Source organism: Hemibagrus wyckioides, linkage group LG06, assembly GCF_019097595.1.
Source record: "Hemibagrus wyckioides isolate EC202008001 linkage group LG06, SWU_Hwy_1.0, whole genome shotgun sequence".
Taxonomy (NCBI): domain Eukaryota; kingdom Metazoa; phylum Chordata; class Actinopteri; order Siluriformes; family Bagridae; genus Hemibagrus; species Hemibagrus wyckioides.
The window spans coordinates 15,114,573-15,140,973 of record NC_080715.1 but is presented as its reverse complement, the minus strand read 5'-3'; the positions used below and the strand labels follow the sequence as shown (position 1 = coordinate 15,140,973).

The 26,401-nt window shown below is 41.3% G+C and overlaps 1 protein-coding gene across 3 annotated transcripts in view; it reads left to right on the top strand.

The window, feature by feature from the left end:
• tanc1b (tetratricopeptide repeat, ankyrin repeat and coiled-coil containing 1b) overlaps nucleotides 1-26,401 on the top strand; it is a 131,370-nt gene that overhangs the window by 47,685 nt on the left and 57,284 nt on the right. For 2 of the 3 annotated variants that reach the window (XM_058392994.1, XM_058392993.1), the window contains exon 4: nucleotides 11,728-11,805. The exons of the other annotated variant lie outside the window; for it this stretch is intronic. In XM_058392994.1, coding sequence (XP_058248977.1) covers nucleotides 11,728-11,805 — 78 coding nt within the window. The remainder of the gene's footprint in view (nucleotides 1-11,727; nucleotides 11,806-26,401) is intronic. 3 annotated transcript variants of the gene reach the window in all.

The following is a 26,401-nucleotide window of genomic DNA, read 5'->3' as shown; positions in this document are numbered from 1 at the left end:
GTGTAACGGGGTGTATGATCAGATTTCGATTGAAGGAGTGTAACGGGTATATGATCAGATTTCGATTGAAGGAGTGTAACAGGGGTGTAACGATCAGATTTAGATTGAAATAATGTAACGGGTGTAACGATCAGATTTAGATTGAAGGAGTGTAACGGGTGTAACGATCAGATTTAGATTGAAGGAGTGTAATGGGTGTAACGATCAGATTTAGATTGAAGGAGTGTAACGGGGTGTATGATCAGATTTAGATTGAAGGAGTGTAACGGGTGTAACGATCAGATTTAGATTGAAGGAGTGTAACGGGGTGTATGATTAGATTTAGATTGAAGGAGTGTAACAGGGGTGTAACGATCAGATTTAGATTGAAGGAGTGTAACGGGTGTAACGATCAGATTTAGATTGAAGGAGTGTAACGGGTGTAACGATCAGATTTAGATTGAAGGAGTGTAACGGGGTGTATGATCAGATTTAGATTGAAGGAGTGTAACGGGGTGTATGATCAGATTTAGATTGAAGGAGTGTAACGGGGTGTATGATCAGATTTAGATTGAAGGAGTGTAACGGGGTGTATGATCAGATTTAGATTGAAGGTGTGTAACAGGGGTGTAACGATCAGATTTAGATTGAAGGAGTGTAACGGGTGTAACGATCAGATTTAGATTGAAGGAGTGTAACAGGGGTGTAACGATCAGATTTAGATTGAAGGAGTGTAACAGGGGTGTATGATCAGATTTAGATTGAAGGAGTGTAACGGGTGTAACGATCAGATTTAGATTGAAGGAGTGTAACGGGTGTAACGATCAGATTTAGATTGAAGGAGTGTAACAGGGGTGTAACGATCAGATTTAGATTGAAGGAGTGTAACGGGTGTATGATCAGATTTAGATTGAAGGAGTGTAACGGGTGTAACGATCAGATTTAGATTGAAGGAGTGTAACGGGTGTAACGATCAGATTTAGATTGAAGGAGTGTAACGGGTGTAACGATCAGATTTAGATTGAAGGAATGTAACGGGTGTAACGATCAGATTTAGATTGAAGGAGTGTAACGGGGTGTAATGATCAGATTTAGATTGAAGGAATGTAACAGGGGTGTAACGATCAGATTTAGATTGAAGGAGTGTAACGGGTGTAACGATCAGATTTAGATTGAAGGAGTGTAACAGGGGTGTAACGATCAGATTTAGATTGAAGGAATGTAACGGGTGTAACGATCAGATTTAGATTGAAGGAGTGTAACAGGGGTGTAACGATCAGATTTAGATTGAAGGAATGTAACGGGTGTAACGATCAGATTTAGATTGAAGGAGTGTAACGGGGTGTATGATCAGATTTCGATTGAAGGAGTGTAACGGGGTGTATGATCAGATTTAGATTGAAGGAGTGTAACGGGTGTAACGATCAGATTTAGATTGAAGGAGTGTAACAGGGGTGTATGATTAGATTTAGATTGAAGGAGTGTAACGGGTGTAACGATCAGATTTAGATTGAAGGAGTGTAACAGGGGTGTATGATTAGATTTAGATTGAAGGAGTGTAACGGGTGTAACGATCAGATTTAGATTGAAGGAGTGTAACAGGGGTGTAACGATCAGATTTAGATTGAAGGAGTGTAACGGGTGTAACGATCAGATTTAGATTGAAGGAGTGTAACGGGTGTAACGATCAGATTTAGATTGAAGGAGTGTAACAGGGGTGTATGATTAGATTTAGATTGAAGGAGTGTAACGGGTGTAACGATCAGATTTAGATTGAAGGAGTGTAACAGGGGTGTATGATTAGATTTAGATTGAAGGAGTGTAACGGGGTGTATGATCAGATTTAGATTGAAGGAGTGTAACGGGTGTAACGATCAGATTTAGATTGAAGGAGTGTAACGGGTGTATGATTAGATTTAGATTGAAGGAATGTAACAGGAGTGTAACGATTAGATTTAGATTGAAGGAGTGTAACAGGGGTGTAACGATTAGATTTAGATTGAAGGAGTGTAACGGGTGTAACGATCAGATTTAGATTGAAGGAGTGTAACAGGGGTGTAACGATCAGATTTAGATTGAAGGAGTGTAACGGGTGTAACGATCAGATTTAGATTGAAGGAGTGTAACGGGTGTAACGATCAGATTTAGATTGAAGGAATGTAACGGGTGTAACGATCAGATTTAGATTGAAGGAGTGTAACGGGTGTAATGATGAGATTTAGATTGAAGGAATGTAACAGGGGTGTAACGATCAGATTTAGATTGAAGGAGTGTAACGGGTGTAATGATCAGATTTAGATTGAAGGAGTGTAACAGGGGTGTAACGATCAGATTTAGATTGAAGGAGTGTAACAGGGGTGTAACGATCAGATTGAGATTGAAGGAGTGTAACAGGGGTGTAACGATCAGATTTAGATTGAAGGAGTGTAACAGGGGTGTAACGATCAGATTTAGATTGAAGGAATGTAACGGGTGTAACGATCAGATTTAGATTGAAGGAGTGTAACGGGGTGTATGATCAGATTTCGATTGAAGGAGTGTAACGGGGTGTATGATCAGATTTCGTTTGAAGGAGTGTAACGGGGTGTATGATCAGATTTCGATTGAAGGAGTGTAACAGGGGTGTATGATCAGATTTAGATTGAAGGAGTGTAACGGGGTGTATGATCAGATTTCGATTGAAGGAGTGTAACGGGTATATGATCAGATTTCGATTGAAGGAGTGTAACAGGGGTGTAACGATCAGATTTAGATTGAAATAATGTAACGGGTGTAACGATCAGATTTAGATTGAAGGAGTGTAACGGGTGTAACGATCAGATTTAGATTGAAGGAGTGTAATGGGTGTAACGATCAGATTTAGATTGAAGGAGTGTAACGGGGTGTATGATCAGATTTAGATTGAAGGAGTGTAACGGGTGTAACGATCAGATTTAGATTGAAGGAGTGTAACGGGGTGTATGATTAGATTTAGATTGAAGGAGTGTAACAGGGGTGTAACGATCAGATTTAGATTGAAGGAGTGTAACGGGTGTAACGATCAGATTTAGATTGAAGGAGTGTAACGGGTGTAACGATCAGATTTAGATTGAAGGAGTGTAACGGGGTGTATGATCAGATTTAGATTGAAGGAGTGTAACGGGGTGTATGATCAGATTTAGATTGAAGGAGTGTAACGGGGTGTATGATCAGATTTAGATTGAAGGAGTGTAACGGGGTGTATGATCAGATTTAGATTGAAGGTGTGTAACAGGGGTGTAACGATCAGATTTAGATTGAAGGAGTGTAACGGGTGTAACGATCAGATTTAGATTGAAGGAGTGTAACAGGGGTGTAACGATCAGATTTAGATTGAAGGAGTGTAACGGGGTGTATGATCAGATTTAGATTGAAGGAGTGTAACGGGTGTAACGATCAGATTTAGATTGAAGGAGTGTAACGGGTGTAACGATCAGATTTAGATTGAAGGAGTGTAACAGGGGTGTAACGATCAGATTTAGATTGAAGGAGTGTAACGGGTGTATGATCAGATTTAGATTGAAGGAGTGTAACGGGTGTAACGATCAGATTTAGATTGAAGGAGTGTAACGGGTGTAACGATCAGATTTAGATTGAAGGAGTGTAACGGGTGTAACGATCAGATTTAGATTGAAGGAATGTACGGGTGTAACGATCAGATTTAGATTGAAGGAGTGTAACGGGGTGTAATGATCAGATTTAGATTGAAGGAATGTAACAGGGGTGTAACGATCAGATTTAGATTGAAGGAGTGTAACGGGTGTAACGATCAGATTTAGATTGAAGGAGTGTAACAGGGGTGTAACGATCAGATTTAGATTGAAGGAATGTAACGGGTGTAACGATCAGATTTAGATTGAAGGAATGTAACGGGTGTAACGATCAGATTTAGATTGAAGGAATGTAACGGGTGTAACGATCAGATTTAGATTGAAGGAGTGTAACGGGGTGTATGATCAGATTTAGATTGAAGGAGTGTAACAGGGGTGTATGATCAGATTTAGACTGAAGGAGTGTAACGGGTGTAACGATCAGATTTAGATTGAAGGAATGTAACGGGGTGGATGATTAGATTAGATTGAAGGAGTGTAACGGGGTGTAACGATCAGATTTAGATTGAAGGAGTGTAACAGGGGTGTATGATTAGATTTAGATTGAAGGAGTGTAACGGGTGTAACGATCAGATTTAGATTGAAGGAGTGTAACAGGGGTGTAACGATCAGATTTAGATTGAAGGAGTGTAACGGGTGTAACGATCAGATTTAGATTGAAGGAATGTAACGGGTGTAACGATCAGATTTAGATTGAAGGAATGTAACGGGTGTAACGATCAGATTTAGATTGAAGGAGTGTAACGGGGTGTATGATCAGATTTCGATTGAAGGAGTGTAACGGGGTGTATGATCAGATTTCGTTTGAAGGAGTGTAACGGGGTGTATGATCAGATTTCGATTGAAGGAGTGTAACAGGGGTGTATGATCAGATTTCGATTGAAGGAGTGTAACGGGGTGTATGATCAGATTTCGATTGAAGGAGTGTAACGGGTGTATGATCAGATTTCGATTGAAGGAGTGTAACGGGGTGTATGATCAGATTTAGATTGAAGGAGTGTAACAGGGGTGTAACGATCAGATTTAGATTGAAATAATGTAACGGGTGTAACGATCAGATTTAGATTGAAGGAGTGTAACGGGTGTAACGATCAGATTTAGATTGAAGGAGTGTAATGGGTGTAACGATCAGATTTAGATTGAAGGAGTGTAACGGGGTATATGATCAGATTTCGATTGAAGGAGTGTAACGGGGTGTATGATCAGATTTCGTTTGAAGGAGTGTAACGGGGTGTATGATCAGATTTCGATTGAAGGAGTGTAACGGGGTGTATGATCAGATTTCGATTGAAGGAGTGTAACGGGGTGTATGATCAGATTTCGTTTGAAGGAGTGTAACGGGGTGTATGATCAGATTTCGATTGAAGGAGTGTAACGGGGTGTATGATCAGATTTCGATTGAAGGAGTGTAACGGGTGTATGATCAGATTTCGATTGAAGGAGTGTAACGGGGTGTATGATCAGATTTAGACTGAAGGAGTGTAACAGGGGTGTAACGATCAGATTTAGATTGAAGGAGTGTAACGGGTGTGACGATCAGATTTAGATTGAAGGAATGTAACGGGTGTAACGATCAGATTTAGATTGAAGGAGTGTAACGGGTGTAACGATCAGATTTCGTTTGAAGGAATGTAACGGGTGTAACGATCAGATTTAGATTGAAGGAGTGTAACGGGTGTAACGATCAGATTTCGTTTGAAGGAGTGTAACGGGGTGTATGATCAGATTTCGATTGAAGGAGTGTAACGGGGTGTATGATCAGATTTCGATTGAAGGAATGTAACGGGGTGTATGATCAGATTTAGACTGAAGGAGTGTAACGGGGTGTATGATCAGATTTCGATTGAAGGAGTGTAACGGGTGTATGATCAGATTTCGATTGAAGGAGTGTAACGGGGTGTATGATCAGATTTCGATTGAAGGAGTGTAACGGGTGTATGATCAGATTTCGATTGAAGGAATGTAACGGGGTGTATGATCAGATTTCGATTGAAGGAGTGTAACGGGGTGTATGATCAGATTTCGATTGAAGGAGTGTAACAGGGGTGTATGATCAGATTTCGATTGAAGGAGTGTAACGGGGTGTATGATCAGATTTCGATTGAAGGAGTGTAACGGGGTGTATGATCAGATTTCGATTGAAGGAGTGTAACGGGGTGTATGATCAGATTTCGATTGAAGGAGTGTAACGGGTGTATGATCAGATTTCGATTGAAGGAGTGTAACGGGGTGTATGATCAGATTTCGATTGAAGGAGTGTAACGGGGTGTATGATCAGATTTCGATTGAAGGAGTGTAACAGGGGTGTATGATCAGATTTCGATTGAAGGAGTGTAACGGGGTGTATGATCAGATTTAGACTGAAGGAGCGTAACGGGTGTATGATCAGATTTAGATTGAAGGAGTGTAACGGGGTGTATGATCAGATTTAGACTGAAGGAGCGTAACAGGGGTGTATGATCAGATTTAGATTGAAGGAGTGTAACAGGGGTGTTGCTATCAGATTTAGGTGCAGGCTTCATGAATCACAGTATAACACAACAATATTGACACAAATGGGATATTACATTTATTCTATAAAGACGACAATATAAACTACTTTAACCTCAACATGTTGTAAGAACATTAGATTATCTTTTTCAGTTTAATAAATGTATTTAATAAACGTTATTAATATAGATCGATTGTTTGACGGGTGTTGGGCTAAATGACAAATCAACATCACCACCTTTTGAGACTTTGAGTCCTAATTTTCTCTTTGCTACTGCCTCTGATTCTGTTGTGTATAAGTAGAGGAAGAAAACCGGGAAATATTACAGACTGTAATCTTAGCAGCAAATCCATCTTATCAGTATTTTCTATTGTAATGATCAAAAATGACGTTCTGTCTCATGTCCACATTTACATGGTGCCACGGTTCTGTGTTTCTCCTCCTATGTTTCCTACTGAAGACACAGTTAATTAGGTAGCTTTGCCGCTATTATTTTCCATTCATGATATTTATTATCTCTGGCTTATTCTGCATGTGAGAGCCTTTAGCCTTTAGCCTTTAGCATGTACATTTTGTTTGCTGTACTGGCCAGCTTGCCATTTTAGCAGCCAGGCATGTGGCAAGAAGCCAGGCCACTCGCAGCCAAACTCACTAGGGCTGGAGCACTGGCTTCTGGCTGACAATAATGTTTTAGCAGATCTATTTCAGCTGTATGATTGTAGCAGATGTTGAGCAGATCCTCAGAGGGAATACAGAATATAGCCATGTCTGTATTAGAGGCTCAGACTACTGTGTGTGTGTGTGTGTGGATGCATGATCTCTAGATAGGGGAGAATGCTTGTTGTAGTGCAGACCGCTACATTTATCTTCAGATACAAGCTTTATCAGAGATGTTTCTCTGGGTCAAATGTCACTTATGGTCTCTTTTAACATGTTAGAGAGAAAAAGAGCATGAACGAAAAAAAGAAATCTTCCTTTTTATGCCATTTTCGTCTGATTTTCTCTTCCCAATACAGATTATATTAAATAGATCTCACTTCTATATATGCTTATAAGAATACACAGAATTCAAATTTGATGCAATTGATACCGTACAATCTCAATCCAGCAAAATTAACCACTGCCCTTATTATATGACTTAGGTTTCCAATTTCAGTGCATTAAAACATGCAGCTTTAGTAAAGTCCAAACTTAATGACCGTGTTTGATCCATCCAAAGCTGCATATAATGAAACAAACAGATTGCTGCACTGTGGTGTGTAAAGTGAAGGTGATTGTTCATCCCTGGTGGAACCTGACTGTTGTAGAGAAGATGAACATTATGATTGTATTGGATGGAAGGGATTGGGTTTGGAGAAAGAGGGAAAGTCTTCAGGACAGAGGGCTTTTTGGTTTCTCTGTTAAAAGACTAGATGCTATGTTTGTTTGGATTTTTATTTTTTTTTGCCAGAGAGAGAAAAAAAAAGAAAGGGAGAGAGATATAGAGAGACAGACAGAGTGAAAGAGAGAGACAGAGAAAGACAGTGAAAGCATGAGAGAGAGAGACAGAGAGAGTGAAAGAGAGGGAGAGAGACAGACAGAGTGAAAGCGAGACAGAGAGAGAGAGACAGAGAGAGTGAAAGAGAGAGAGAGACACAGACAGAGTGAAAGAGAGAGTGAGAAAACGTCAGTGACGTAGAGAGAGAGAGAGAGAGAGAGAGCATGCACCTGATGAGGGAATGACTCTTTCTAGCTTTTTTTTTTTTTGATAACTAGTGATAACGTGTTTTGAGGATGTTCCACCATATGAAATGTGTGGGTTTTTTAAAAATCTATTAATCTACATGTCGTACTTTAACACAATGATAATAAAAGGTTTATCTGTTGTATATGAGGAGTAAAACACTCCATATGCAGTTTTTGGAAAATACTCACCCTCGAATCAGGTTCCATCACAACATCCTGTCCCTGAGTATTTTCCTAAAACCCGAACCCTCCAGTGTGTAAGATTCCTTAAATATAACGCCTTAGACGGAACCTGGTGGCACAAGGATATATCCGGTCATCCCTCTTTATCCTGTAGCATGGCCCTGTTTAAGATAAATTGAAGCTGGACTATGATTGAGTCCCTAGGAAAAACAAGTGTATTTTTATGCAATTTCTGCCTGTCTGGCTTCCTTCATTCAGACCCAGCTCACATCCATTAAACCACTTGGTATGTTATTTGTGTTTTCTGACTCATTTTGAGCCAACTTTGTATTCAGAGAACACTTCAGAGAGGCAGCTTTTTAAAAGGCAGTATAACAGACGTGACCATTAAAGACAGACCAGAGTTAGAGGAGACGGAAACGTGCTTCTGCTAAGAGGTCTCCAACTGGCATTGCACATTTGCATAATGTACATGCCTGGGTACGAGAGAAACTTGAATCCAACCCACTCGAACTGCACGCTTCCTTCTGGGCGATTAGATGGTATATTAGGATGCAGCTCAGGAACTGGGTGGTTTGTGTCTTCCAGAGACTGAATAGCTCACGAAGCAGCTCTAAACTAGTTCTCATGCTTATGAGTCTGTTCTGCCACAAAAGTGAGCTTTCATGAGGCCATGTCTTCCCAAATCCTTTATTTGACACACTGGACTGAAGAGTGATATTTTTCAGAGAGACGAGACAGGAGAAAGCTGAGTATTGTCACAGCTTGCTCTCTTCCTGTGGCTTTTGTGGCTCATACAGAGGACTGTGTGTCTGAGGAGAGAGAGAGAGAGAGCTGGAAATGTGAAGAAGTCATAGAGTCCATGTTGAAGAATGCTGCATGTCTTCTTCAAGTTCTTTTTAAGCATCTGTTTCATTATTCATTCCCCCATGTTGTAATTCTCTAACTGTACAGACTCTGTTGCTCTTTTACACACGCAGCCAGAGGGTGTCTGATTAGGGTGTGTGTGTGTGTGTGTGTGTGTGTGTCTTTGACACCTCTTAAATGCCTGCTATTCCACTGTTAAGCATGGGAAATGTGTCAAAGAGAGCAGACTGCAGGTGTGAAATTCCACACACAGATGCTGGTATGCATTTAGCCACAGGTGCAAATTTGTAACGATCGAACATGTTCACACACACTTCTGCCACTGTTAAGTCTGAATATCAGATGGCCATCAACCATCCATCACAAATTTTATAATAAAAATGGAAGCTGGTGTTTGCTTCTGCTTCTGCTGGATTTGTTGTTATTCCCCCCCCCCAAAAAAATGTTCTATGATATCAGTAGTTGTCAGCCGGCAGACTGCAGTCCAGATGTGAACTCAGCGAAGTGTTTCGGTGAACTGAATGCATTGAAAAATAAGCCTATAAATGTATAAAAACTGACCACAGTCCAGTGAATAGGAACTAATAGCAGAGACACATCTAATTACAGGAGTGAGGAAGTGTTTTCTGCCAGTTTGTCCCGGGAAAATAAGAGCTGGTTTTATGCATTGGCAAAGAAGTAGATATGATGTTGAGACACAGGTTAGGTTTATGTATAAGCCTAACTCACGGAAGCCTGGAGGAGGCATCGACATGCACAAACCAACGCTGATTGTTTGATCAAGGATTACATCTCCTGGGATTGGGTTAAGATCTAAACAAACCTCAACCCAAACCAGAAACATGAAATGAAACATTTCCAGGAGCAGTTGGCAGTGTACTTAGGACCTATCTTCAAAATATTACAATAAACAAATTATTGGAGGGATGTATTGAATATCATGGGCAAAAATCCAAAGGCAATGCCTGACATGTATGGCCACAAATAATCCTAAAGTACAGCATAAACACCTAAAGCAGGGGGTGGCTCAACTAGCACTTGGCTGAAGATCCTCTGTAGCAGATTAACCAGTTATATTTCTGGCGCCCTTATCCAGAGTCACTTACATTTTATATTTTTTATACAACTGAGCAATTGAGGGTTAAGGCCCTTACTCAGGGGCCCAGCAGTGGCAGTTTTATTGACCTGGGATTCGAACTCTCAACCTTCCAAGCAGTAGTCCAACACCTTAACAATTAAGCTACTACATCCCCAGTCACATGCATTTATGTTTATTATTATTTAGCTTATTATTCAGCTTTAGACAACCTGTCAGACGAGCGATTTCTTGGACCCATAGTTGCATTTTATTTACACATTGTGTTCTATCCCATGAAGTGACAGCATGGTTAGTTTGGGGGAGGGGAGAGGGGGAGCGTGGATTGGGGTGGCTGGGTGGCGAAACCTGAATGTTTAAAGAGGAATGGACAGCAGAGAAATGTGTGTTTATTCACCCGGTCAGATTCCAAACGAATGTTTCATCGGCTCAGTCTGAGTCAAAACAAAACCGATTCAAATAGCCATAACACTGTATATATTAAGTGTTCTTACCATTTACTCATGTTAGGTGCGTATACAGATGTTATATGAACATAACTGGACTTGACAGAATTTGATTTGAATACCCCTGGGCGTGCGTGCGTGCGTGTGTGTGTGGGTGTGTGTGTTTCAGTGGTGTTGCATTTCATGGCATGGCTCTATAGAGGGCAGTGCACCTTAGACCGACTTCACAGACGCTTACACACACCATGTCTCCAGCAGCAGCAGACCCTACAGCACAGCTGTCACCCTCCAACCTTCAGTGTGTAACTGTGAGGATTAAAGGATTACAGCACAGCTGACACACATCACTGTCAAGTCATGTATATTTGTGTATTAATGTTAGGAAGAAAAAATGTATGATAAAGTCAATTTTACATCGATTTAATCTTTTTTTTTATTAGGACAAAGCTTACCCACACTGTCAGATTACAGAAAGGCAAATCATTCTGCGTGCGGTTCTGACACAACAGTGCTAAAAGGTTCCTTCGCTACTAACTGCAATTTTTTTTTTCTTTTTTTACTCATGACTTTATTTGGCCAAGTCTCCAGGTCTGGGGTTTCCCGTGGTTCTTAACAATAAACAGTGGAAAACTGAGCACTTTACAGGCATTGAAGTGATCTGTCTGAATTTTACAAGCTTGTACACGCAGCGGTTTTGGGCTGAATTGTTGGCAAAATCTGTTAGCTTTGACTGATTCAACAAGACAAAACCAATAAGCCTGTAACTGATTCAGCATGACAAAAGCCTTTTGGCTTTGTAAAATGTTAAGTGTTCTCTAGAGTTCCTTTGCCAGGATTCAGTGGCTCGCTTTGTGTGTGTGTGTGTGTGCAAATGGCAGAGTGTGACCTAGACAGTTTTGTAGAGAAATGGTGGAACGGAGGAAAAATTGGAAGATGCGCAGCATAAAGCTAATATTAAAAGACCACACTGACACAGTCTTTCACAATTTGTGGTGGCTTCTTGCATAGTTTATGTTCCCGGAGTTCTTTTCTGTGTGTGTGTGTGTGTGTGTGTGTGTGTGTGTGTGAGACAGGGAGATTCCAGTCTCCATGCAATCAGCCTTGCTATCAGTGTGACTTGTGAGTGTATGTGTGTATGTGGAGAGGGAATGCTGCCAAGCCTGGCCCACCAGTCAATTTGATGCCTTGTCAAAAGTTCTAGCCAGCGTTTCATGAGGCGTCCCGCTGAATCCTGATCCGTTTTCACCCTCCCTCTCTCTCTCTCTCTCTCTCTCTCTCTCTCCTCTTCTCTCGTCCTCTCTGCATGAACAGGACCACTCAGGAAACCTAAATATGTGGAGAGTCCTCGAGTTCCAGGAGACACCATCTCATCCGCACTGAGAAAAGATGGTGAGTGTGTTTGTGTTGATTTCTGAACGTGATTGTGTAATCATACAACCAATACATAGTGAGCACCATATTAAGATATTATACCTTATATAAACAGTGTGTGTGTGTAAGAAATTAATCAGTTTGTGTGCTATGGATTCCTAACAAAATAAACATTTATGTCGCCAGTGTTGATCTATGGGACTGGGCCATGTAATGGTATGACACTGATATTGTGACACCACACAGTATTCTCAGTATTCCTCCAACACTGAGTTATATTAGTTGGACAGTAATGGAAGTCTAGATGGCTATTAGTAATTAAATAAAAGTATTATTGAATATTGTTTTGCTGCTTAAGCATAAATGTAGTGATCATTTGTGTATATTGTAGATACATAAAATGTCATAGTTTTCCATCAGTCCTGGCCCGAGAGCTTTGCACTTTACAGCTGGAACATCTGCTTGCTTGCTTGCTTGCTTATTTATTTATTTATTTATTTATTTATTTATTTATTTATTTATTTATTTATTTTTGTCTTATCAGCTTGACTAGCCAGCTGTAATTATTAAAGCAATGTAACTGTGGGTAAATTGAGGAGCCTCCTGGTGGTCAAGGGGCAGGATCCCGCACTCTCATTGCCGCGGCCCAGGTTCAATTCGGGCAGGGCACTAACGCAGCCACTGAGTTAACTCTTAGTGCCGTTTCCAAGCCTGGATTAAACGGCAGGGTTGCGTCAGGAAGGGCATCTGACATAAAACCTGCGCCAAATCTAAACATGCGGACCAAATGATCCGCTGTGGCGACCCCAAAACAGGGAGCAGCCGAAAGAACACCAACAACTGTTGGTAAATCGGTGAGGTGTAAGAGGAATAAATCACACTACAATGTGTTGGTATGAGAAAATATCCAGCCTTACCGTGCTAACAGCATGTCCCGTTTGCACGGTATGCCTCCAGTTTCTCTTTGTTAATGTGAATGAGGTTAATCTGGGTGTGTATCTATACACGTAGTCCATGTATGTAGGGTTCTCTGCACTCATGTGCACGTGTGTGTGTGTGGGGAGGGGTGTGTGTGTATGATTGCATCCTGTAGTGGTTGTTCCACACAAAATTGCTTTTACATGTTCCAGTGTTATTTAGTGTGAACACAGTTGGATGTGTTTGTATTCGTACACGGGCAATTGCATTTAAATAATTAGAATCGAGTGTAATGTATGCTTTCTGAGAGTGTATGTGCATTCGTGTGTGGGGGTGTAATCGTCAGTGTGCTTCCTTGTGTGTGCCCCTTTATTATGTTTATTATGTTCTCTAGAGTCGGGCGTAGCTCAGAGGAGTTAAATGGAGAGCTGGGTTATGTTTAGCAAAGGCAATGAGAGATGTTCAGCTCTCCATGGCTCCCTGTGTCTATATAAAGTGTGTGAGTGAGCCATAGTAAGGGCAGCACAGGGAATTTCATACATCATCGATAAAGACAGATCAGCACAGAAACAATTTTCCCACAGTCACTCATCTGATGGCTAATGAGCTGTTTAGGAGTTGTGTTACAGATGCTGAGTGATGAAGTGCAAGCATTATTCCAAACGATGGAAATATGGCAGTTTAAGTGTATTGCAAAGCAAAAGTGCAGTTTTGTGTTAGTGTGTTGAAGACAGCTGTGAGGTGCGATTTTGCCGTCTGCGCTTCGGGAAGTGTTTTAGTCAGGGAGGCGCCAGTGGAGTGTCAGTCTGTGCCAGCTCCATCACTGGCACGGCCATATCATACCCCTGACATGATGTCAGGCCCTCAGGGCTAGTTGAGGTGTATGATCAGTGCACTGTGTGTCATCTGAGACTGTGTGTGTGTGTTTGTATGTATGTGTGTGTGGAATGTATTTGGACTATGAGAATAGTTGTGGGATGCGGGGACTGGTCAGTGATTTTTAGCATGGCTGGATATAGAGTACCCTGCTATATTTTGCTGCATTCCTTCCATTTCTGACACACCCCTTTTGCTCTCTGTTTGCCCTCACACACTGAAGATATCTGAGACAGGCGCTTATACACACACACACACACACACACACACACACACACTTATTCACATACACACCCAACTGCCAGCATGTTTACATGGGAGGTCTCCCATGCTGTTTTAACTTTGTGTGTGATTCAGATAGGATCTGCAAAGACCCATGGCTACAGTTTCATGCTCAAACAAAACAGCCCTTCACATAACATTAACAGAGTGTATTTTTATAAGTAACACACACACACACACACACTAACAATTCACTCGATCTGCTTAAAAACAATTCAGAGTCCAACATTTGACCAAGGTGTGACTTTCACCCTGATTGGATGAATTTCATGATCTTACTGCACCTTTATAACCAGTTCATCTGCTGCATGTGCAGTGATAATTCCATATACACTACTGCTCAAAAGTTTGGGATCACTTGCATATTTCAGCTTGATTTCAGCTACGTAGGAAGACTCCATCAGCCTATCCATCACGTGTGAGACGCTCCAGGAAGCATGGGGTGAAATCTCATCAGATTATCTTGAAAAATTAACAGCTAGAATGTCCAGGCTGTAATTACTGCAAAAGGTGTATCTTTTAATGAAGGCAAGAAAACATTCATCATTTCCATCAACATCATTCTTTCTAACTCTGACATGTTATGTCCTGTTCTTTTGCTATATTTTCTGTTCAGACTAATTTCGTGTGTGTTTCCTTGGAAAACAACACAATTTTGGAGTGATCCCAAACTTTTGAGCGGTAGTGTTAAATTTCTTTGTTGTAGAGATAGCGTGTTAACTAGAATCTCACTAGTGATGTACGGATACACAGACATCGTATAAACATAGTGAATCTACCCACCTAGTGGTGGAGGCATACAAGAATTTGGAATTTGTCTGAACTAAACCATTAATCTCAATGCATTATTTTAAATGCTGCGTTTAAGTGTAAACTTTATTTAATGATCATGTACACAGTATTTTTTAGCATTCCTACACATTTTGAAAGAAAGACAGAGGGAGAGACAAGGTTAGCAAAATAAATGCCATTGTGTGTGTGTGTGGGTGGCATATATCTGCAACACAGTAAGAGGATCTGGTGCTTCTCTCCTGCTGTTAAAGTTGGACAGCATGAAGGAAATGCAGCCCATGGCATTCCCAAGACTCCCTGCTGTTCCTGGGAATCACCACCACTCATCACCGACTCCTCACGCTTCGTCTCCATCACCTGCCATTACTGAAGGAATTCTTAGCCTGAAGAACTAACAATGTGGAATAAGTTTACATAGCTCAGTAATAGCATTCAATAATGCTCTATTAGGCTCAGCGTAAATATTCACTAATGACGCCTAATTTCCTGAGCCGGTTTGGTGGGATGCCAGACACCCAGGTGTTCGACTGCTAACTGAAAGAGCTGTAGACCTTCATTCCCTTCAACATTAGGAAGCAGGCACTTGGTTACAGAGGAATATAGCTATATGCAGAGGCCAGTCAGGAGACTGTGGAGACTTTGGTTAGATGTTGAACATTATTCTGAACAGCATTCAAGCCCATATAAATACAGTGGGGTTCAAAAAGTCTGAGAGCACTAGTGAATAATTTTAGAAATTAAACTAAATATAACAATTTTCATTACACGTTATGGTGTGGACATTGACGCAAGTAAAAAATAGATTGTTTGAAATATTCAGATGAATTTCAGAAATATTTGATTTGGTCGTTTTACTTTAATGACAGTGGGCACTCAAGCTGACATAAAGTCCACAAGTTTGTCCGAAACCTCATGATCCAGTTTAGATCAAATCTATCAACATGCCTCATCTGATCACAGAAGAGATTAGCCATGAGGAATATCTGACCTTTTGTACAATGCAGCCAATATGATCAATGTTCATAAACTTGCTAACATTTAAGTAGGGACCAAGAAATAGTGCTGAAATAGAGTTGTGTAGGTCTTCCCTGTGCCACCAAACCACCCCTGACCTGATGAGGCATGGATGCCACAAGACCTCTGAAGGTATCTGGCACCAGGACATGATCCAAAAAATTGTAATTTTGGGGCCTCTATAGGTCAGAAGTCTTGGATTGAGATTGAGATCTGAGAAATTTGGAAGCCAAGTCAACACCTTAACTCTCATGTCTCTTAAACACTTCCTGAACAATTTTTGCAGTGTGGCTGAGCAGATTATCCTGCTGAACGATGCCACTGTGGTTAGGGAATACAGTTACCATGAAGAGCTATACTTGGTCTGCAGTAATGTTTAGGTAGTGTGTCTACACATAAATACCAGCATCCAAGGTTTCCCAGCAGAGCATTGCCCAGAGCAACACACTGCCTCCACCAAATGGGACAACACACACACCTCCAATTAACTTCTCCACCTACTGGCATGTTTTTGGATGGTGAACTCAGACAGTAACCCAAGCTGAGGATGGAATCCTGGACCCTGGAGCTGTGAGAAACCAGTTCTGTCTGCTGTGCCATCTTGCTCTTCTTTGATCATGCTCTTGTCTTCTCAGAAAAGTGTTTGCTACTCTTCATTTTGACCCCTGAGCAATTGTTGGGTCTTTGGACCCTTATAGCCTTCTACTGCTAAGATGCACTCTGGATAAAAGCTTTAAATCTGTGTACCTAAAGGTTACAGCATAGTCATGCCTTGCTGTATTTCTGTAGAATCAGCCACTGTTGTGTCTTTGTGAGGGCCAGCGCAAATAATAGGTTGTGCTCTGCAGATTGTAGGTGTGGAAACATGGATGCCCATAGTCTCTGCTTAAATATTTGACTTTGCTATGCTTTATCTATAGGAACAGATCTGTTCCTTGTCACATGAGCTTAAAGTTATCTGAGAGATTTAGATTCATCCTCTCTCATCTCTTCCTCTGGCAGCCTTCAAAAGAACCCAGTGTTATTTTAGGTTTTTATCTCAGGTGCTCACTTACCATTATCGTTTGTTCATCAGCACTCAAAACATTTTGGAGTGAGGTGTTAGACTGCACTCTTCACCACCACCATCATCGTCCAAACAGTACAGTACCGTTCCTTAGACATGTACTCTTGTGCTATTACGCATTGGAGCTGTTCTGGCAGCTGATCCAACACCTTATTAAGACTCTAGGTGACCGTTTAGTTTGAATCAATTCAGAGTTTGCATGAAAAATTAGTAATGTGAAACCTGCGCATGTGTTTTAGCTGATAACGACGTCAGTAGTTTCCAAAATACACATGTACCATGAGTGGAAGGAGAACATTGTGGGAACTAAAAATACCGTGAGTCACGCTGTGTTCTGTATGTGCATGGGTGATGATGTTAGGTGAACACAAATACACCAGGGTTTGGTGAAATGAAGCGACGGACGGACGCTGCAGGTACACCAGGAACAATCACACTCTGATTCGGACCGCAGCAAATGTGTCCAGTGTGAAAACCACTTCTGTGTTGGTTTTCCTTTAATTCGTCACCAGTCGGAGGTTGCTGAGAAGGAAAGTCATTCAACCTTCACTTCTGATGAAGATGGCCTCTGCTGGTTTGAGCCATGCAGTGCAGTGCTTTGCCCACTGAACAACAGTGTCAGACAGAAAATTCATAAGCAAGTCTTTTTGAAAGTGTGTGTGTGTGTGTGTATGTCAGTCTGAGTACTCCGTCGATGAGCATGACTGAGTCACTGAGATGCAAGGCTGGCAAATGAGAACATCTTTTGTTCTGCTTTGAAGAGAGATAGAATTTCATAGGCACTTGGGCAGTGCATTCTTTGAGACATGGAACCTGTGTGTGTGTGTTTGTGTGTGCGTGTGAGAGAGAGAGAGAGAGAGAGAGAGATGCAACAGTTGTCTGATTTGTATCAGCTGTGGTCTGGGTTTTGTACTCACTCTAAAAGTCTGTTTTAGTCAATTGCTGTAATTATCTCAACCTCCCAATGTTTTTGTCAATCATCCTCCTTTTTTTCCCTCGTTTTTATTTTGCTGTCTTTCTGCTTTCACCCCTCCTGTTTTCCTATATTTTTTTTTCTTCTCATTTATCTTTACTGCTAGTTCCAGATGCAAACTCCTCTCCAGCTCCATGTGGAAAAGTGCACATCTGTTTATCTGCCCATCACTCCACACACACAGACACACACTCGGGGACACTTGCAGTAATCTGGAATATGTCAGCATGTTCTAGTCTCTGCAGAGCAGATTGCATGTTTGTATGTGTGTGTGTGAGATAGTGAGGCATGTGTGGATTGCATGGATTGTGTGATTAGTTGTGTTTTTTTTTTGTGGGAAACTGAGTGATGAGAGGATGGGCACAAGAGAGAGATGAGAGTAGAGAAGTGTGTACACCGTGCTGAATTAATTTGCCTCAACCCTTCAGCAGGTTCTCATTTCCGCAGCCCAAAATTCTCATTCGGCTAGAATCAGGATTATATACTTGCACAGCTGTGGCCAGAGAGAGAGAGAGAGAGAGAGAGAGAGAGAGAGTGTGTGTTAGAGAGAGAGATGTGGACTTAGACGTTTATATTAAGAAATGGGCTATGAAAGATTTAAGGTTCAATATGTAAATATCAGTGGACAGGAAGGGAAAAACAGAAGCCTTGGTTGATGGAGTAGAAGAGATCTTTAAACTGTATAAAGTTATTGGGAATAGGCTGGATATGACTGACTATATAGTCCATCATTTAAGATGGATTTGGTTGATTGGTCGATGCCTGCAGCTTTTAGATCAACAGAGAAATATTGTGTCTCCTAATGTGTATTTCCTTATAACCTTGAAGTCCATTATGAACCTTATTAGCCGTAATATCTTTGCTTCTGTTCAACACAGAGCACATGCAGGCACAGTGTATGCTTTTATAATGAGCTTAGTTGCAGCTACTAACCTGTAGTTGTTTATTTATAGTCCTGTCTTCAGCATTACTGACCTTGTTAATGGGCAATTAACTAAACTGGGTTAAAAATTAAACTCTAGCATCTACAGCTGACTTGTAACAAGCTCCTAGGATTTTTTTTTGTCTAGTTTATTATTATTATTTATTCATTTATTTATTTATTATTTTTATTATTATTTTACTGTAATGAGGCTGTTTGTACACCACATAACTCTCTGCAGCAATGGCGAGAATCATCATTCGACTGTGGTTTATTAGCAAGGCCCTAGAGAAGCTTGGGCTCAGGTTATTTGGGAAATAAAAAAACACAACGATAGCTCATTCAACAGCTTCATTTGCTGAAAATTTCAAATGAAAAACCCATATCACCAGCCATCTTATCTTTCTCTTCAGCTGTGCCAATTTGAGTAAAAGATGGCAACAATAGAAAAGCACCGAAATCGCTCTTCTTGCTCTTTTATTGTTAGTTACCAAGAAGCCGACGGCATAACAGAAAACTGATAAAAACCTGTGCAGAATCTCTTTAGTGGAGCAGGCTGTGTACGGAAAGCCTCGAGGCAGTAGACAGCTCTGATTAACAGAGCCGTTTTTTACTAAGTAGCGCGTCTTTGTGATGTAGGAGACGTACGCAAATCAGACCAACCACTGCACTGATATCTCACTCTCTCTTCTATACAATCCCTTTTATTCTGTTGTCTAATTACAGCTGCTGCCAGCAAGGTTTGTGACTGCGCCAGTATGTTTCTACCCTCCAGTGGACCAGATTGACAACTGGGCATTCATCATAGAGTTTGTGCTTTTAGTATACGTTTCTCGCAGCTCTTGAGAAGGATCCCAAACGTGGGGATTTACGTCTAGAGTCGAGATTTCCCCCACTCTTCTCCTTCACTCCAGAGCACCCGGCCCATTTAATATGGCAGCTGTAAGCTTCACATCTTCCGAGCACAAGCAGGAAAGACGAAATGCTGCATTTATCAAGTGTTCATTAAAGCACTTGGTGTGTTTTTATAAAGTAAACCCGGCGCCTAACGAATGCCAGCCGACTCTCTTTCTCACGCACAAGTGCACGCCGACACATAAATAGGACAGTGATAAGACGGCCTTGCCGAGCCAGTGTGCTCATTCACTCCACTTCATCACAAACACTACCTTTGCGCTGTAAGAGAAAGCTTTAACTGCCAGTAAACCAGCAAGGATGTAGATAATGATGTTTTTGTCTCATCCATCTTTCTTCCTCATAGCTTCATTTTCCCATCCGATGCCATGCAGAAGATTGTAACAGTAATGGATGTCTGAGCAGAAGGAGATCATTTTAAGCATAAGAAAGACACCAACTCAAACTCTTTGCGCCGGCAGTCATTTTCTACCTGGCTGCCTCCACAGTTTTGTCCTGCTGTTTGCTACAAGAAGTCAAGCTAGGTTTGATTTTACAGAGGATGTAGCTGGCTGCTGCTGTAAGCTGGGACCAGATGTTGGCTTCATTTCATACACACATGACATGAACATTTTTTTGCTCACTCATGGTGTTGATGTAGCAGCTGTTTATTTCATCATCTACAGTAGTAGATGTACAGACACAACAATTGTGGAGCTTCTCCTTGAAACACAGTGCAGTCATTTCTATCAAGTCTAAGCAAGGCTAATGTTTGTAGGCTAAAACTCACTATTTATCTGCTCATTTAATCATCTTCAGTATGTGCTTTATCCTGGTCAAGGATAACATGAGCAACATGGATCCAAAGAAAATGACATAACTTGCCATTTCTGAATGGAAAAACAAAGAAACCTCAACCTGTACCTGCGTACTCAGGATGTTCTGGTCATCTGAGTTTAGCAAGCCTCTCACAGCAGCAGTTGTAACAACGATCAGGCATAACATTATGACCACTTGCCTAATATTGTGTTGGTCCCCCTTTCTGCTGCCAAAACAGCCCTGACCCGTCATGCACTGTGTATTCTGACACCTTTCTATCAGAACCAGCATTAACTTCTTCAGCAATTTGAGCAACAGTAGCTCGTCTGTTGGATCGGATCACACGGGCCAGCCCTTGCTCCCCATGTACATCAATGAGCCTTGGCCGCCCCTGACCCTGTCGCCAGTTCACCACTTTTCCTTCCTTGGACCACTTTTGATAGATACTGACCACTGCAGACCGGGAACACCCCACAAGAGCTGCAGTTTTGGAGATGCTCTGATCCAGTGGTCTAGCCATCACAATTTGGTCCTTCATCAAACTCACTCAAATCCTTACAGTTGTCCATTTTTCCTGCTTCTAACACATCAACTTGTTCACTTGCTGCCTAATATATCCCACCCACTAACAGGTGCCATGATGAGGAGATCATCAGTGTTATTCACTTCACCTGGCACTGCTCATAATGTTATGCCTGATCAGTGTACAATTATTTGCTTTACATCAATCAACATGCAGTTTTCTGGTTTGAAAAGGAATATGTTCATCACTTGTCACAGTTAGCTGGCTAGCTTGTTATTGACAAAAGACGAGCATGATGGGTTTTTTCTCCTCACTTTGTAGCTTGAATGCACAGAGGGCAGTGCTGACTTAACTTGCTGGACTCGAGGACAAAGCTGGGACCTTTTATTGATGGATCGAACAGTTTTGTGCGTCTTTACCAAAAACTAAGGTTGAATTTTTCTCCACTGTAATAACGTTTGCAAGTTTAGAATAGTGTCTAGCTGTTTGTAATGTGACAGCTGGGCATTTCAAACTAATCAGTGCTGTTTTTGGGGGGGGGGGGACACCTAAAACCTCCAATTAGAGTGAACATTGGTAGGAGCTTTCACGTTATTGTGCTTGTATTGGCAATGGAGCTCAGTCTGAGAGGGACTTGTAGCAGTTATGTGTTAATTAAGGTTAATTTACTCGGGATAATGACCCTAAATTAGACAGTCAGTTGCTCATTGCAGAGTCGGTGGGACTGCAGGATAGTGTTCCTTTTGAATGGTTTGCACTAATCACACCCTGATTGACTGGAGAATTTTCACACCTCGATTATATCGTCCACGATTAGATCCTGATTAAGAGAAGTATTATGACGACTGCGGCTCTTTTATATACCAGCGTGTCATGTTCGGGTATGAGCTCTGATTTATGTTCCGGCTTCAGGTTATGGTCACGAGTCCAGAAGCCGGGCTTTGTCTCTTCTGTTAAGGATTTGATATGTCTGTTAAACTGTCAGATTTTATGTACATCTTGGAGACTGTGTCAAGACTGGATGGCGTCAGCTGTCAAAGCTCTGAGTAGCCAGAACATCCAGCTAGAGATTTATACACAGTGGCTCATTATTATGGTAAACTTCATGTTCAAAAAAATACTTCATGTGGATATCACAACAATTACTGCACACAATGCCAAGTAAATATATCTCACAGTCTCCGTTGGTAGCAGGCCCCATTCATGTATATGCCACATTCATGCACTGACTGCTTGTGAGTGGTCTTTCTTATTAACCAACTGTGTTATTTAGTGTCAGGTTTTCACGCAGGGTGTAGAACCGATTCATCACCTAAAATCCCACCTGCTCCTTCATGCAACTTTTGCAGTTAGGATGCCGAGGAACCCGAATGCTGATTGGCTTTGATTAGCCAATTATGTTTAATATGCATATTAGTTTTGATTGTATTCATTATGCTGCTAATAAATACCACAGCTGTCAGTGAGAGCAAGTAGCTGACTGAATGCAGCTTTCACAACAACCGTGAGATTTAATGTAGGCTTCTGAATGTTCTCTCTAACCATTATCACTGTCTACACTATGCAGTTATGCCTGCAAGCTTTAAAACGATTGTCTTATAGAGAGCAAAGTATCTGTATGTGAGCTTATCATTCCCTCACAGGCCGGTCTGCTACCATCATGGCACTCGGCTTTGTCATTATCTCTAGAGCAGTGCTTGTAGCTGGACTTTAAAGTATGCACATGAGGACAAAAACACACTGTGACCTTTAGGTCAAACTTCTTTTTTTTTTTTTTTTGAAAAATAAAAATAATAGAAAGCTGTCAATTGTGTTTTCAGCTGAAAGGACAGTCGACATCAGGTTTTAGGTGTTTGTCCACTGACCGTTTCAACAGCTTACACAAGTCTGCATTGAGTCTTTGAATCTAAGTGTGGTCAGAAACGTGAAACGGGTGCTCAGATACAGGTGCTGTCTACAGTGGTTGTTATTTTCTATGCATCTTTTTTGAGTCTTGACATGTAAAGAAGTGTGTTTTAAATTAAAAAACTTATTGAGGTTTTTCCCCCCAGTTTCAGCTGATAAACTGGATTGATGTACACTATATGGTTAAATCTTCCATCACCTCCATGTCCACTACCTTCTGTTCCAAAACTATGGCTGTTATTATAGAAATGGTCCCCTATTTGCTGCTATAGCAGCCACCACTATGGAAGGCTTTTTACTAGCTTTTGGGATGTGACACATTTGGGGTTCGCTTGTGATGTTGAGCAAGCAGTTTGGAGAAGGCTCACATACAGGTATGTGGATCAGATGTCCACATAATTTTGACCATACAGTGTAGCTGGAGTAAAGATTGTTCTGAAAAGTTTGTTACGTGGGATTTAAAGTTCTCAGTGGGCATTTTCACACATATTAGTCCATTTCAGTGGACTCTTTACTTCAATGGTCAGTAATATAGCTAGACAGACCAAATAGCAAAACTCACCTAAGCAGGTGTAATATATTTTGAATTATGGAATCCAGCTTTTATATTCTATTTTTGTTTGTTAAGCCAGTTGTTTTGGTTCACATCTGAACATGGTTTCTGTACTGAGGAGCTTCACCATGGTTTGATTACAGTGGACTATAAACTATAATGAGAGTTGGACTTAAAACTCTGCTATAACTCTGTATTCCCCGTTTCTTCAGTTGTTTGTATAATTCTAGGTGCTACAGCATAGAGCAAGCCTGTCATTTCCTTTCTCCAGAAAAGGAAAGCAAGCTGTTTCACAAAGTCTGCCTCTAAATTGTTTCGGATTTGGCTGTCCTAACTTGTTATATCAGACAGTGAAATGTCTCCATGTTGATAATGCCTACACAGATTATATTTAAACTCAAGCGGCATCTGAGATATCCTCATACATGTAAGATAAAAATCCAAGTTTGCCGAATCTCACAATGACGACTTAACCTAGTGTGTATGTGACGACAGCGGGGAAATGAAATAGCCCAGGGGTCAGCGAAATATTTAAAACTAATTAATCCATTTCAACTCACCTTGCCGGGCCAGACAGCTCAATCCCTCACAGAATCCTTAATGAGATTTGTTTGCTTGCTTCTCAGCAACTCCATGGCCAGTGCTAATTCGGACGCTCCAGACGTGCTAGGACGTGTCAGAATATCCCCTGTTAAATCCACATAGAACCAAACATTAATGGTGATGATGGTGATGATGTAGCACACATGATGTAATGAAATGCAAATTGGAATATGATTTAGCAGGACCTGGAAAGTGGTGAACTGCCACTCACTCTAATCAGGGTTTATTAAAACCCAAGTCTAATTTCATGTCAATTATTCAGTGTGAAGCCCTTTTCAGTAAAGTCACGAGTGTGTTCCAGGTGATCAGGTGTGTGGGTTAACCCCACGTTGTGCACACAGGCACTTTCAGAGGGCATTGGCAGTACCAGGCTAAGTAGGAAGTGTGCTTAATCGACCATGATCAAGATATTTTGGCTCATGATGCCGAATGGCTTTGGAGTCATTTGGAGTTCTCGGTGGTCGTCCTTTTGTAAATGTGTTCTGAATTGAAACCAGCATTGGAGACGTCATTACAATGTCCCCTGACCCCTGTGCACTGCCGAAAGCACCAACAATGGGCACATGAGCATCAGAACCGAACCACGGAGCAAAGGAAGAAAGTGGCCTGGATAATTCAGTTTCTTTTACATTATGTTGATGGTCGGGTGCGTATGCGTTGCTTACCTGGGGAACACATGGCACCAGGATGCACTATGGGAAGAAGGCAAGCCAGCAGAGGCAGTGTCATGCTTTGGGCAGTGTTCTGCTGGGAAACCTTGGGTCCTGCCATCCATGTGGATGTTACTTTGACACATACCACCTACCTAAGCATTGTTGCAGACCATGTACACCCTTTCAGGAAAACGCTATTCTCTGATGGCTATGGCCTCGTCCAGCAAGATAACGCACAGTGCCACGAAGCAAAAATGGTTCAGGAATGGTTTGATGAGCACAACAGTGAGTTTGAGGTGTTGACTTTGCCTCCAAATTCCCCAGATCTCAATCAAATCGAGCGTCTGTGGGATATTCTGGACAAACAAGTCCGATCCATAGAGACCCCACCTAGCATACTTAGAGGACTTAAAGGATCTGCTGCTACCATGATCTTGTTGTGATCTAGTGGAGTCCATGCCTCGACGGTTCAGGGCTGTTTCGACAGCAAAAGGGGGAGCAACACAATATTAGGCAGGTGGACATAATGTTATGCCTGATCAGTGTATGTAGCCAGTGTGGTTTCTCTGTAATCTTACAATCCCCGTAGGCACTGACAGTATAGGAGTACTCAAACAAACAAACAAACTGTTTTACTTTACAATCAGTCTGAAAAGTTCAATGTCAAAAGGCGGTTGCTGGTTTCCCTGAACATGACCACAACAATCAGCTGCCTTCACATTGCAACAAAGAATAAATTCACTTTTGTTAATAGAAAACAGAACACACCGTCCATGTGCAATTGCTCTGTGGTACACAACCGGCTCTGAGTAATGTAGTCTGGGTCATTTTTATCGGAAAGTAGTATACAAGACAGTTCTTTTTATAGTTGATGGTTTTCTATTGTTTCAATTGTTTCTACAAATGAATAGAAACAATTGAAACCATTTATCGTAGAGGCTTTTTGGCTGGCCCGAGACCAAGCATTCAGCTTACATAAGTGGAGATTTATATGTCTGAAATTTTTTCGTGATGGTGCAGCAGGTTGTATTGTGTCACAGCTCCAAAATCCCCGGTTCAGTCCTGTACCTGATCTCTCTGGTTTGATTCCCAAAACAAGCTGGTGGATGGCTAAAAGAGATGGGTGTGAATGAGCGTGTGTCTGCGCATGTATCCAAGCTGCAGATTCACTGTAACTCTAACCTGTAAAGCAAAACACTGCGTAGGAATGAATTAGTGAGTGAATGAATTGATTCTGTAGCTCATACATACAGATGGAGGTTCTTTTTTTTTATTCTTGATCATATGTACCTGAAATAGCTCTCAGCTTGTGGGAAATTTTTTTTTGCATGTTAATTAATTATTCATGCCATCTCTCCCGTTTAGCTTTTCTCTACGGGTAGTCGAAAAGCGTTTGTTAACTGCTTGTTGCTGTAGTAACAGGTGGTTGTCTTGTACTGAACAGGCGGGAAGAAATCTGTGATTCGGTGTAAGCTATTAAGACTGAGAGAGCGAGCGAGAGATAGGAGGAATGTGTACCGCATGTCAATGAGAAATTGCAATGCAGGTTTCCCTGTAGTCTAGTATTCGCTGTATAGTACAGTAAAGGGCTGAAATGAAACCATAACGGTTCTAAAGCACATGCTGATTCCAGTAGTTTAATTAAGGCTGTGCGATCTGGACGAGTAGGCCACTTTTTCCACTGATGTTTATGTGCATAATTTCTGAACAGCAGTCATGAGAGTAATGAGATTGTTCAGTTACTCCTCCCAGCTCTTTTACACACAATCAAACCCCTATTGTCATGCATCACACCGACGCCACGCTTTTCAGAGCTGAGAG